This window comes from Trichosurus vulpecula, chromosome 9 (genome assembly GCF_011100635.1).
Source record: "Trichosurus vulpecula isolate mTriVul1 chromosome 9, mTriVul1.pri, whole genome shotgun sequence".
NCBI classification, from domain to species: Eukaryota; Metazoa; Chordata; class Mammalia; order Diprotodontia; family Phalangeridae; genus Trichosurus; species Trichosurus vulpecula.
This window is the reverse complement of record NC_050581.1, coordinates 60,033,057-60,046,872: the sequence shown is the minus strand read 5'-3', so window position 1 is coordinate 60,046,872 and position 13,816 is coordinate 60,033,057. Positions and strand designations below refer to the sequence as shown.

Genomic DNA, 13,816 nt, shown 5'->3' with positions numbered 1-13,816 from the left:
GTGCCTTACTAACAATGGCATCTTTCAGAAGATTAAAGAGATAATGAAAGGAACTTTGTTGTATCCCCTACAAGAGAAGAAATGGTTTGTGAAGTAAAGGAGTTGGAAAACTTGGGGAAAAGTAAGTGTATCATTTTAGAATTTCTAATAGACAAGGAAGGAAACACTGCATAGTCAGATAAATACATAAACTTAAAGGAAGCAAATGTCAAAGATATTTATGATGCTGAGGGCAGAGAATACAAAAAGGAAAGATGACTCTAGGGAATGGATGTGCTAACAATAAAAATCTTAAAATCAGAAATGATCCTAGAAAGGGAAGACTTATGAAAATAAAAATGTGCCTACATAAGATGCTCTCTGATGAGCTCAGGTTTTGACAGCACATATGCAAAAGACAGAAGGATGAACATGTGACTGAGGATAAATACACAGTGGCCAGCCAGGATATCAGGAAGGCTAAAACCAGAATGAGCTAAGGTTTGTGAGAAAAGCTAAAAACAACCAAAAAAAAGTTAAAACTGTGTTCAGAAAGAAAAGAAAGGACTGGATCCACAGCTTCGAGCAGATTACAGATTATTATTGATATTATTAATAGATTATTAAGTTCACTTAACAGAGAAGAATTACTCCACTCCTACCTTCCTTGAGTATTTTCTACCTAAGACAGTGATCTTCAAACTAGAAAGAGTGGAAACAAATTATGATTAAGAGATAAATGAAGCTCAGAACAGGTGTGGAGATAGGTGAATTTAAATTTTTAAATGAATTTTCACCAGGCCCAAATGAATTATACCCTAGGCTTCTAAAACAATGTACTGATGTGATTGGTGACACTGAGGAATTGTGAAGAATGGAAAATGTAGAAGGAGGCTGCAGACAGTTAAATGTAATTTCGATTTTCAAAACAGTGTAGATTCTAGCAACTCCAGATTGGTTAATGTCTATCAACAACAAAATTCTAAAACTAATTATGAAACAAAAAGGTTTTCAGCATTTCAGAAATGAAGCAGTGATTACTGGAATTTAGAATTTGGTTCATCAAGTCATGCCAAATTAACTTCATTTCATTTTTTGTTATTGGATTTTCATGTCAGGGAATGTTTTTTCTATTATCAGTGTTACCTTAAATTCAAGGCATTAGAATTATTATTGAATGATGAATGGTATAGTCTGGCATATTTCAGTTTAGTTCAACACATATTAAGTACCTATTGTATGCAGAGATACAAAGTTTAAATAAGTTTGCAGTCTAGTAATGATATATGTAAAAATGTCAATAATACAAATTAGTAGGTGATAAATGCATAGCAGGGGAGGCAGGGTTAGGGAGGACATTGACCAACTGGAGACATCAAAGAATTCATTAAAGAAGGCTTAATGGAGGAGAGTTGTAATTGAGTTTAAACAAAGGGATAGGAAAATTCAACAGGCAGAAGTGGTAGAGAGAAAAGACATTCTAGGTATGGGGGGCTAAAGCACAGTCAAGTACATGGAGAAGATTAGTATAAAAAAAGACTGAAAAGATAGTGGCCCCAGATGGTGGAAGATCTCTAAGTCATCATAAGTAGTTTGGACTCTACTCACTAGGCAATAAAGAGCCATTTGAGGATTGCCGAAAGAGGATGTTCTAACTGGTGAATGACTAGCCAAAAATAGTTGATTAATGTGTCCATATGGAGGATGATCTCTAGTGGAGTGCCTCAAAGAGCTTTGCTTTGTCTTATTCAATATTTTTATCAGCTTGGATGTAAAGATGGATGGTGTGTTTTTCAAATGTGAAGATGACACAAATGTACCTAATAAGTATACTACAAGTTAAAATGTGACATGAGCAAATAAGAAATCCAGACAGAGGGTCCCAGGAAAATTTGCAGAAGGAGAGACTACTGTCACCTAGAGAAATCAGAGATAGTTTCATGAACCAAAGCATACCACAGGGTGAACCAGATCTAACATAAGGATAAATCGCTGCTTTTAGATTTTAAAAATTAATTACACAAGGAAAGGGCAGGAAAAAAATAGATTAACAACAATTCATGCTAGATAATACATGCAGATGCTAGAAAAAGCTGACAACCTTAGACTACATTAAATAAAAGTATAGTAAGTATAGAAATTTAGAATTTAATAGGCCTTCTGTACTATATTGATAGGACCATGACTGGAGTATCTTGGTAAGTTCTAGGCATTCTGTTTTTAAAGGATTAATGACAAAACTGAACTATAAGAAAGCAACCAAGTTGGTGCAGCATCTGGAAACTATATTCTGTAAGGAACAGTTGAAGGAACTGAAGAAAATTTGAGGATGAGTGGTCTTCAAAATTTGAAGGCTGTCACATAAAAAAAAGGCTTAGATTTCTTTAATGTACAGAGAGAATATAACAGATGGATAGATATTACAGATTTTTTTTTACCTCAATGCAAATGTAGCACCTTCTCTGAGATATTCCCCCAACTTACATTTACATTGGTGGGTTGGGTCCCCCAGAGGACAACTGCTACTTCCAGGTTCCAGGGACTAGTCTGTGGATCTGCATTTCTACTACAATAGCTCATAAGCCCCCACCAATGTGCTTCCCAAAAATAGTAATTCAGTAGACACGATTGGTTGTTAGCAAAAGCATTTAGTAGGAAAGTAAAAATAGTAGACATAAAACATTCCCCACCCCCAAAACTTGGAACTCACTATCTCACAAAAATAGCATCCATGGGAAGAATGGGTTCAAATTTAGCATACAATGTTAATGAGGCATACATGTAGTGAACACATGTGGCTAAGGAAGACCACAACTACAGGATTCTCTCATTCATGGAATTGTCATGAAGTTCACCCACCCCTCCTCGGGTTCATCATCTCTGTTAAGTGGGGTTGATTAGATGGGTTCCCATGGTTCACCCCTCTTCACAGCTGAACTTGTGATTGCCAGAGTTAGCTCTTTCAAGTCCATATCTGCTCTCTTCTCTGCTTCAAGAGATCATGCTGTTTCTGGCCATAAGTGACTGTCTCTCCTCATGTGTATCTGTCCACAGAACATATCTTTGCTTCCTCAACTGTGTCTCAAACTCTTGAACTGACTAACTGTTAGCTGGGAGTGCCTCTTTCTAAGCAAGTTCCTCTCACCACTAGATGTCATGATCAATAGGGCAGTGGAAGAGGGAGATAATCACCTCTCCCCACAGTTCCTTCTCGGGGACTTCCATAACTGCTGACTCTTGTCTAAAATGCCCGAAACAAATGGGGCATATTTTAAGGATCACTTGAGTTCATGACTTCAATGACATTGCTCTCTTCTGAGTCAATCAGAAAGTGTTCACACTTCATAAAAAGGTAACAAAGTGCTAAGATCTTCTGACTACATCAACTGAGAGGGAAAAGTAACCAAATCTCCTTTATACAAGGAAGAATTTGCTAGTTATCACTTGAAAAAATGGGCTGCCTTCTGAAATAGGGAGTTCTTCATAGCTAAAACTATTTAGGCAACTCTCAAGAATGTTACGTTATCAGTAGAACACCAGCCCTGGAGTCAGGAGGACCTGAGTTCAAATTCAGCCTCAGACACTTGACACACTTACTAGCTGTGTGACCTTGGGCAAGTCACTTAACCCCAATTGTCCTGCCTTCCCCCCTGCAAAAAAAAATGTTATATTATCCTTGTACATGAGAGGGGTTAAACTAGACAAGTGCTAAGGTCCTTAAAACAATCCTAGAACTCCAGATTGAGTATGGGAAACCAGGATAAGAAAGGAAGGAAAACCAGTTTTGGAGAGACTATAATGAGTTCAGTTTTAAACACGCTGATTTCAAGGTGAAGACAGAATATCTAGGTAGAAGTATATGAAGGCAATTGGAAATAGGGGCTAGAACTGAGGAGAAAGGAAAGTTGGAGCCTCGGGCAGCCGGCGGGGATGACGGGGACGCTGAATGGGAGGACAGAAAAAAACTGATGGCAGAGCTTTGTGGTGAACTTGCATTTAGGGAGAAGGGGCACAAAAGCCAGACAAAGCAGTTGGGAGAGTGAGAAGGAGTTAGTACAATGGATTCTAAGAGAGGAGAAAACTTGAAGAAGAAAGGAGTGATCCAATGTGCTGTGCCAGCTATCAGTGTTATCCCCCATCTTTCTCTCTCTCCAGGGCCTGGTGATATTCCCATTTTCCACAAGATTTCATTTTCTGTCCTTATCACCATTTTTTTCCCTCTCTAGTCTCATTTTCCTGCTTCTTTGATTCCTTTCCCTTCTCTCTACAGGGGGCAGTGCTGAAAATCGGCCCATCCTTCGCTACAGCAAGGAACAGCGACCAACCACCCTGCCCATCCAGCCTTTCGTGTTCCAGCACCATTTCCCTAAACAGCTACCCAAGGCCAGGGCCCTACACAGCCTCTCCCAACTCTACAGCCTCTCTGGCAGCAACCGTTCACAGCCACCTGTCCTGCTGGCCTCCACCTCCCAGGGCTCTGCCCTGGCCCCCTCAACGCAGCCTCCTGCTCCTGCTCCCCGAACAGTGGATGGAGCTGCCTCCCTCCCTGAAGAAAGCACCAGAAAGGCCGCACCTGACCCAGACACCTCTCGGCCATCCCCTCTGGGAAGCTATTCTCCCATCCGAAGTTCAGGCCCCTTTGGGCCCAGCACCGACTCTTCCTCTGCCTCCTGTTCTCCCCCTGAGCACACCGTGGATGGCCCCCCACCACGAAGCCGCTCCTGCCCTGCCACAGCCAACCTGATCCCTGTGCGGCAGGCCCTGATGCCTGGTCCCGCCCACCAGCTGGAGGCCACTGAGAGGCTACCACCAGAGCCCAGCCCACTGCTCTCTGAGTATCGGCTCCATGGGGCAGGCAACCTGTCCCACCTGGGTCCCACAGGACCTAGCCTGAGCCGGGCTGAGAGCCTAGCCCGGGGAGGTGGTGAGGGCAACATTGCATCCCGGCTTAGTAACGGTACTAAGCATATCTCTCCAGCCTCCCCCAGCAATACCCATACACATTTGGAAACACCCCCAACGTGCCCTATGGGGATAGTTCCCACCCTTCCTAGTAAATGGTGAATGGCTCTTTGCCTTTCACCTGGGTGGTCCCTTGAGGAACATCTTCCCAGGGTCAAGACTCCCTCTGGGAATGTTTGGGGCCTCCTCCCCCAATTAGAATGTCTCCTCTTACCCTAGCACTCCAGAGGACCCATGGGACAAGCAATATGGTGGGTGGAAAATGCTGGTAACCTGTAGTTAACCTTCCTTCTCTGTCTTCCTTGTTTTGCCATGCCATAGCCAACCACCTATCCCCTCAAGCTCTCAAGTGGCGAGAATATAGGCGGAAGAACCCACTAGGGCCACCAGGTCTTGGGGGAAGCCTGGACCGGAGGCCACAAGAGACTCGACTGGCCCGGAGAAATCCCATTTTTGAGTTCCCTGGACCCCTCAGTGCTGCAGGCCACCTGCATTGCCGCCTAAATGGTACATGCATCAGTGAGAGCAGAGGAGTGTATGGACTTTTGCAGCTGAAAGCTTGAAAGGAAGAGGCTGGAGATGAGGCCAGCAAGCTAGTCCCAGGGGCACAAATTCCAAATGACACAATCCCCAGGGATAAGCCAAGAAAGTGGGGGGAATTCATGAAGTCAGGGTCAGCATCAGGGCTGGGATCAAAAAGTTATAGCGAGGGTTGGTCGATTGTCTCTCCCACTGTCCTTCCAGGTCAAGCAGTGAAGCAGTTGCCATTGAATCATACTGACTTCCTCTCTGACCCCTTCTCCTTGGCTGAGAAGCCACCGGCTGAGTTCTGTCTCTCCCCAGATGGCAACACAGAAGCTGTCTCCATCGATCTCCTACAGAAGAAAGGTGGGAACTCCCCCCAACTCCCAACTTGGGCCAGAGGCATTGCTGTCAATGCCACACCTCATCCTTAGCCTAAACTGAAAATATCCTTGTCTGTCCACGAGCCCCCTAAAGTTTATCAGCCTGGTCCATCCTGGAGTAGGGAGAGGGAGCAAAAAAAAAAAAAGCTGCTTGTTTAATTGTGTGTATATATGTATATATTAAAGCCAATATTCTCAGTGCAGAATTACTAGAAGCAGCAGAGCTTATGAGGCCCTCCCATCCTGGTGCTTGTGCTCCCTCCCCTTTGAGGTCCCTATCCTTGCAGTATCACTCTCCTTGGACAATGTTGGAAGCAGTTACTGTGCTTGGGGGTCTCCATCAGCAGAGCCACTTTGTCTGTCTGTTGTCCAGGACTAGTGAAGGATGTTAACACTGCTGTGGACCTCATCGTGGCGCATTTTGGCACAAGCAGAGATCCTGGGGTTAAGGTACGGAAAAAATTAATAGGGACAATTATTTCCTTTCTGACTGGGTTGCCCTTTTTTCAACATATGGGGAAAAAAGGGTTTGGGAAGGAATGAAGGTTTGGAGCTGTGGAAAGGGAGAAACTATGAAGACTAACCCGAAGGGAGATAATTAGAGGCGGATAAGGAAAAGACCAGCCATGGACTGAGAGCTTCATCTGGAGTCACTGTCCTCCACCTTTTCAAAATCTCCTGTGCCCCTTTATCTTCACCCCTCCTTACTCTAATTCCTTCCTCAGGCCAAGCTGGGAAACAGCTCTGTAAGCCCCAATGTGGGTCACCTCGTGCTGAAGTACCTATGTCCAGCTGTTCAGGCTGTGCTGGGCGATGGGCTTAAGGCCTTCGTGCTGGATGTCATCATTGGGCAGCGCAAAAATATGCCCTGGAGTGTGGTTGAAGCTTCCACACAACTTGGTATGCAACAGGGGTGGGGGAGGGGAGGAGCTTGAGGGAGAAACTGAGAGGAAGGGATAGAGGGAAAGGCTGGGGGAGGCACAGGGAGGTAATTAGAAATGGGAAGACTTGGGAGCCACAGTGTTGAACTCAGTACTTTTGAGACCAGACACCTCCTTCCCCTGGATTCCCCTTAGGTCCATCCACCAAGATTCTACACGGCCTCTACAACAAGGTCAGCCAGTTCCCAGAGCTCACCAGTCATACTATGCGCTTCAATGCCTTCATTCTTGGCCTTCTGAAGTGAGTACATGATCATATACATACACCTGAGTTTATGAACCCAGCCCACCTCACCCTTGCAACCCCAGCACTGAATGTAAGCAGAATATTCCTGGGCAGAAACACAAGGCACCAGTCCCATAATTGGTCCCTTAGTCATTGCCAGGGTTTTATCTTGTAGCCTCTCTCTGGCATACTAGCCCTTTTTCCATCATACATATGTGCCTTCCCTAACAAACGTGCATGGAAATCTCTTCAGTTTACAAACCCGTAAAACCAGCTCGAATGTTTGAAAAGGATTATTTAACTAAAAAACTAAAGTAAGACAACAGAAGTCCGGAAAGGGAGTTAAGAGTCTGCTATCTTGATAAAGCTAATAATAAAACTTTAGCCATAGGTTGTATCCTCAATCCCACCTAGAACCTATCTGATCTTTTCCCCAGATACAGGCCCTCAAGCTATCTCTTCTGGCCCTAGACTGCAAGTTCTCCTGCTCTGTAGTTGTGCTGCCCCTTGGTTCTTGTCCTTATCTCTCGACCCAGAAAGGATTGAGATTCCTCCTGTGGCTTCAGGCCACCCCACAATGCTTTTGTGTTTAGCTTCTTCACCCCATCATGGAGATCTCTGTGGCTCTTCCTAATCCTTAGAAGTCCTGTACTGTCCCCTGGAGCATTTATCTGTCCTATTTAGTTTACCTATTTATTCAGTTCACTAGCCAGCTGTTAAGGCTAGTTCTACCCTTGCTAAAGCTTAGTGTCACTTGTTTCCATGCTTGTTCTGGGCTCTGGATCACAAGTTGCCATACAGACCAATGGCAGAAGCCATCTGGATTCCTCATTCGTTTGTTCACATGGACGAGCAGGCTTGTACCATCCAGAAAAAGACTGCCTTTTTACTGTTTAATAGTTATACCCTTCCCCCATCCAGCCACTAAGTTTTTAATTAATTCTGAGCTCAAGGAATAATCAAACCCCACCCCCTTCTGTTCATAGCTCCTCCCTGAGGTTACCAGCTGTCCCCACTATGTATGTGACTGAATGACTCATTATCCCAGGTGACCCTCAGCCCCCACAATCCACCAGTGGTCTCCCAAGACATCACAGCAAGTTTACAATACTTTCAGCATAGTCCTGTCAAACTCCCTGTATCTGTCCCCCACACACCCTCTCTACAACTACAAACTGTAGGGTCCAAGCTCAGAGCTCAGACCTCTGCTTTCATCTCCCTTCAGCATTCGTTCCCTGGAGTTCTGGTTCAATCATCTGTACAACCATGAAGGTAACTGCCACTGCCCTCCCCAGAACATGCCGTCCAGCCCCAAACTTTGGCCTAACCCTATAGACTACCTGAACTCTGCCCTGCAGCCTTCGTAGAGGCTGGGCAGAATGAGACACCTGCCCCCTTCCTGTGCTTATCACCAGGCAGGCCTAAGCAGAGAACTGTTCCATGTTCTCCAGCCCCAGCCTGGGTGGGAAAGGAACAGCCCAAGACTCTTAAGCTGTGACTCTCCTGAATTGCTGCTGGTCCAAATTTAGTCAGGAATGAGAATGGAGCCAAGGCCTGTGGAGGGAAGTTGTTCTCAGAAGTCTCCTGTTCATCGCTATACCAATGCCTCCTCTTTATACACACCCTGTTAACCATTGTCTGTCTCGGGGTGGGTCCCCCACCCTTCCCTCTTCCTTGCAGATATCATTCAAGCCCATTACCAGCCGTGGGGTTTCCTGAGTGCAGCTCACACTGTGTGCCCAGGACTGTTTGAAGAGCTGCTGCTACTGCTACAGCCTCTGGCACTGCTGCCCTTCAACTTGGACTTGCTGTTCCAACATCGGCTCCTCCAGAATGGCCGGCAGCAGCAACAGCAGAAGGAGCTGCTCCGCGTGTCCCAGGGACTGCTTCTCTCAGCCCATTCCACTCTGCAGCTGGCACGCTCCCGGGAACAGGAGGGCCATGGGGGCACGGATGGGGCAGCCCCGGGGGAGCGAGTGAAAGGGGTGGGTGCCCCAGCAGGAGGTGAAGAGGAAGAGAAGGTGGTGGCAACTATAGCAGAGGCACAAGCAGGCACAGGGCAGGGTGGGCGGGCACGGAGTGGGCAGGCTGGTTGGTGGTACCAGCTCATGCAGAGCTCCCAAGTCTACATTGATGGCTCTGGTGAGGGCTCCAGATTCCCCCGGAGTGGTGAGAAGAAGAAAGGAGCAGGAGGCTCCCAGGCCCCACCCCCCCGAGAAGGTGTGGTAGAAGGGGCTGAAGCCTGTCCCACGGCTGAGGAAGCCCCCAGCCGAGACAGAGGCTGGCCTTTCTGGATGGGGAGCCCTCCAGACTCTGTGCTAGCTGAGCTGAGGCGAAGCCGGGAGAGGGAAGGGCCTGTAGCCCCCCAGGGAGGCAGTGAGGAGGGGACCCAGGAGTCCACTACCGGAGGTATCAAGTGGGGACACCTGTTTGGCTCCCGGAAGACCCAGCGAGAGGCTCGGCCACTGAATAGGTGAGAGCGGTCACAGGATACAAGGGGAAGGGAGAGGGCGAGAAAAGGGATAGAGTTGAGGTTGAGGGCACCTGGGGTATAGTCAGAGTCCTGATGCCTCCAAGGGCATTATAGCTCAAGCATAAAGTTGGTCAGTGAAGGAGAGATACAAGTGTTAATACCAAGGGCAGTGCTTGAAGGAGGACCTAAGGCCCTCTCTGTTGTCCTCCCCAATCCTTTCTGCCCCTACCCTTCCACAGGCTGCCTTCAGACTGGCTAAGCTTGGACAAGTCAGTGTTCCAACTGGTGGCACAGACAGTGGGTGCCCGCCGAGAGTCAGAGTCCAGGGAAAGCCCTGAAGAACCACCTGCCCTGGATCTGCCCCCTAATTTGCCCTGGTGAGCATGGAAGGAGGTGGAAGTGGGGATGGATATAGGGCCATTGGCTGGAGTAGATTTGACTTCTATTTCTTTCTCTTCCCAGTGAGGTGCAAGCACTCTGCCACCACTTGGCCACAGGGCCTGGGCAACTGAGCTTCTGCAAGGGGGACATCCTGCGGGTGCTGGGACCAGCTGGGGGTGATTGGCTTAGGTGTGGCAGAGGCTCTGACACTGGCCTGGTGCCCGTAGCCTATGTGACACCAACCCCCACTCCAACTCCTACCCCCAGGGGCACCCAAGATTGAGGCCCTTGTGCATGCTGGAGCCCACCAGGCACCTTCACTTTCCCTAGGGACTCAGAGCCCAGGCTGGGGCACAGACTTGGCTCCTCCAGCCCCCAGGATCCATTAGCCTGAAGGGCCTTGCCTGTGTACCCGAGCCTGCCCTCCCCATATGCTCTGTATTCATTAATCCGTCATAGTCTGTCCCAATGACCCTAGCCCAGACCACCCACTACCCACACCCACCCCCAAGGAAGAAAGAGGATTAGGCCCTGGGATGCCAGGACTTCTTCAACTCCTGTCCCCATCTTCTGGCTGGATGATGCCCAGCTGTGAAGCTAGGGTACAAAGAGAGGGGTTGTGGAGGAGCCCAGGGGGCACTCTGGGCTGGTCAGTGCTGTGGAGAGGGGGGAGTAACAGTATTGGGGCTGGCCCCTCCCAGGCCCCCCCCCAGCTGTAAATAGGCTGCTGCCAACACCCTGGCCATATGGGGGAGGGCCCAGGCCAATGTTTATTTATTTATTTATTATGCATATTAATAAAAAAGGTGCTCAGCCTCTGTCCCTGCTCCTCCCCCATCCTCAGACATCTCTCCCCACCCCCTTCAGTATGCCTGGCATTGGGGAAAGTAGGATTGGAGCTGCTTCTGGAAGTTTCTGAGGCTCAGAGCCTCATGGGGGAGAATCCCATAGGTGTGACCGAACTGGAACTTACAGCCTGTGGAGCCAAGGGAGGCCGTCACACAGAGCAGACACACAAAGCAACACGATGGTGTTGGGGGTATCTGGTGCATGCCTGGGAGGCATTTTCTCTCAGCCAGACTCTGCCTAGTACCTCTCCATTCCCAAACACCCCCAGACCATCCTTGCCAATAGAGAAAACTCTTAAGAACCTCCTCTCGAATCAGTCACTAACTTGGACCTTCGGTAAATCCTCTTCTGGTGCCTCAGATGGGATTAGATAATTGCCAAGATCTGACAGTTTGTAACTTCATGTGGAGCTGATGTTCCGTCCACCCCATCTGGTATTCTATACCCATCCCAATCTGCTCTAACCCAGGCTTCTAGGACCTTTATTGTCCTGTGCCTCTTAACTCCCCGAAGCTTTCTACTCCCCCTACCCCCATCTGATTCAGACTTCTACCCCAGGTCTCACCTGGCACATAACCCTTGTAGTAGGGCACCATGCCTAAATTCTGTAAGTAGGTCCTGGAAAGGCTGGGAAGAAGCTTAGGGTCCCTCTGACCCCTGGCTCCGGGGCACATCTGCCCAAATTCCTGCAGAGCCTGATTGGTGAGGATAGGGAAAGTAGACCCAAAGTGAAAACGGGCTCTTGGCACATATCCAGTAAACCCTGTGAGGAAAGGAACATCCAGAGTCTAAGAGAAGGGCTGCTCCCCTCTCTTCATCCCTCTGGAGTATTCTCCATCCTGTCACCCACCCACCATACCCATTACTCACCTGAGATGAAGAACTTGTCAGGATCTTTGTCATCCATGGAATAGGGGGAGACCTGAGGGGACCCCAAAGGAGATTGGGGACAGAATTGGAGTATCTGGCCCATCACACACACGCACACACAATGAAGCCCCTCTTCCTCCCCCACCACCCTTGTCAATCTCTCCCATCCTTTTGGTCATAGCCCCTCACTTTTGTTTTTTGCTCTGGCTCCAGTTCCAGCTTCAGGTGCTTTTCTGGCTCAGACTTCTCATGCTGTGTCTTACACTCCAACTCCTTCTTCTCAGCCTCTGGCAGCTCTTTATACCCTGTACCTAGATGGCTAGTGAAGTCCCTCAAAGCTTCAGCCCATACCTGAGTGCATCTCTTGGCAAAGATGTGCTGAGATCGGGGCACAAAGCCTGGAAGGCCATATTGAAGGAGATGATTAGGGGATCCTCTCTGCAGGAAAAAGTGAATGCCCTTTCCAGGCAGTGAGAAATGTAAGAGCTAAATATTGAGGCATGTGCCTATTTCCCTGGGGCTTGGAATGGGGAAGAATGAGTATTATTCATGTGTCCTTTTCCCCCAATGGCAAATATTTGAGTTGACCATACCTGTGTACCCTGGGATCATGTTGGACTTAATCCTCTCATGTCCGTGCCAGGAATGCTTGTCTGTCCCAGGAGATCCAGGATTATTGATCGGGGGCAGAAGCATGCGGTGGGCAGGGGGCCAGGGTAGGCCAGAGGGACCAGACAGCAGCAACTGTCCAGTCAGTTGTCCATAGGTCTTCCCGAGGCTGAACCCAAGTTGTGGACAGTGTCCAGTGTACCTGTGGTGGGGGTTCATCCACTCAGTCCCTGCCTCTAACGTCCTCCCATCATCCCCATATTTCCCAACACCACTATGTACTACTAAGGCAAACATGCTTCCCTGATGATCCCTGCATATATCTGATATCACCATACCCCACTACACCACCCCTTCTCTCCATGGAAGCAGGAGGAAACAATTCACTAGGCCTTGACCGTCCCTTATCATCCCAGGAAGCCGGGAGGATGAAGCAGGCTACCCATCTCAGAGCTGAGGGGCCCCTGGCTCAGTGGCCACTCCCTCCAACTGTTACCAAGGAGATGACAACATGCCACTGGGGATGGGGGCCAGGAGATTGCTGTCACAATTTCCCTGGTGCACTGTCCCTGTACTCTCCCAATAGCAGCTCCAGCCCTGGGTCCTTCCACCCCGTTTGTCTTCTGGGCCTGATACCACTGATTTAACCATTACCATCACCACCACTCCTCCCTCCCCCGCCCCCCCCCCCCCCCCCCCGCCAACACTCGCAGCTCCCTACTCAATCCCCCCACCACCTTAGGTAGGGGAGTACTTACAGTGGACAAACCTTACCCTGGGATGTAATAAGGACCCCGAGGTGGTAGCCCTGGGGGGAAGGCAGAGCTGGCCATGGCCCTGGACTAGAAAAAGGCTCTTCTCAATCAGTCTCTGGCCTGTGTATGCCTGTTGTGTCCAGGGCTGCAAGGCAGGACATGGGGAAGTGGGTGGAGCAAGGGGAGGGACTTAGGAGAAAGGGACAGGTTGCCTTAGAGTCAGAGACAAACAGACACCTGTAAAGCAGATCTATTTGCTGTAGCACATATGCCACACGTAGCCCAGGGTAAGTCAAACCCTGATGCAAACAGCTTTATTTGAAGGGATGGTATGGTGTAGTAGGGTTGAGCATTGTCCTTGCAAACAGAAAACCTTATTTCAATCTGAGCCTCAGTTTTCTCTTTAAATGAAGATAATGGGGGGCAGCCAGGTGGCACAGTGAGTAAAGCACCTGCCCTGGAGTCAGGAGGACCTGAGTTCAAATTCGGCCTCAGACAACCCACTTGCTAGCTGTGTGACCTTGGGCAAGGCACTTAGCTCCAATTGCCCTGCTTTCCCCACTTCAAAAAAATGAAGAGAATACTTCTTACACCACCTTCCTCACAGGCTAAGCGAGGAAAGTGCTTCAGATGCTTTGTGAATGAATGCATTATGAGGAAGAACAGAAAACAAAAAATTACACACCATTCCTATTCCCCTTGTCTGAGTCAACTGAGTTAGAGGCCACCTTTCACAAGAGGGAGAGAGGGTAAGACCCCATCCCAGCCCTGAGCAGATTTTGTCTACGTCCCTTCTGGAACCCTTGGTCCAAGGAGGATAACATAGTTCTTGTCTTTAGAGAGACCCTGATCTGGTGGTGATGAGG

The 13,816-nt window shown here is 48.5% G+C and overlaps 2 protein-coding genes across 5 annotated transcripts in view; one reads left to right on the top strand and one right to left on the bottom strand.

The window, feature by feature from the left end:
- Positions 1–10,687, top strand: part of RUSC2 (RUN and SH3 domain containing 2) — a 53,332-nt gene extending 42,645 nt beyond the window's left edge. For 3 of the 4 annotated variants that reach the window (XM_036738374.1, XM_036738376.1, XM_036738373.1), the window contains 10 exons: positions 4,250–4,936; positions 5,263–5,448; positions 5,686–5,829; positions 6,220–6,296; positions 6,572–6,746; positions 6,923–7,028; positions 8,239–8,285; positions 8,694–9,486; positions 9,726–9,863; positions 9,949–10,687. In XM_036738374.1, the coding sequence (XP_036594269.1) occupies positions 4,250–4,936; positions 5,263–5,448; positions 5,686–5,829; positions 6,220–6,296; positions 6,572–6,746; positions 6,923–7,028; positions 8,239–8,285; positions 8,694–9,486; positions 9,726–9,863; positions 9,949–10,150 (2,555 nt within the window). In that variant the 3' untranslated portion in view covers positions 10,151–10,687. The remainder of the gene's footprint in view (positions 1–4,249; positions 4,937–5,262; positions 5,449–5,685; positions 5,830–6,219; positions 6,297–6,571; positions 6,747–6,922; positions 7,029–8,238; positions 8,286–8,693; positions 9,487–9,725; positions 9,864–9,948) is intronic. The other variant, XM_036738375.1, reaches the window with a different exon arrangement.
- Positions 10,688–10,730: 43 nt separating this feature from the next.
- On the bottom strand, positions 10,731–13,060 carry FAM166B (family with sequence similarity 166 member B). Its single transcript, XM_036738377.1, has 6 exons — positions 12,970–13,060; positions 12,180–12,397; positions 11,776–11,984; positions 11,587–11,638; positions 11,285–11,479; positions 10,731–10,864 (listed from the first exon to the last, which is right to left on the bottom strand). The coding sequence occupies exons 1-6, from the start codon at positions 13,026–13,028 to the stop codon at positions 10,731–10,733; spliced, it is 867 nt and encodes a 288-aa protein (XP_036594272.1). The 5' UTR covers positions 13,029–13,060.
- Between the last annotated feature and the right edge of the window lie 756 nt (positions 13,061–13,816).

Bases quoted from the DNA above. Each gene is read 5' to 3' on its own strand.
- FAM166B (XM_036738377.1), bottom strand. From the start codon at position 13,028: ATGGCCAGCTCTGCCTTCCCCCCAGGGCTACCACCTCGGGGTCCTTAT. The intron at 12,398-12,969 runs GTAAGGTTTGTC...CCCCCACCACAG, and splicing joins GGTCCTTATTACATCCCAGG to GTACACTGGACACTGTCCAC. The intron at 10,865-11,284 runs CAGGTGAGACCT...TGCTCTGTGTGA, and splicing joins CTACTACAAGGGTTATGTGC to CGGCCTCCCTTGGCTCCACA.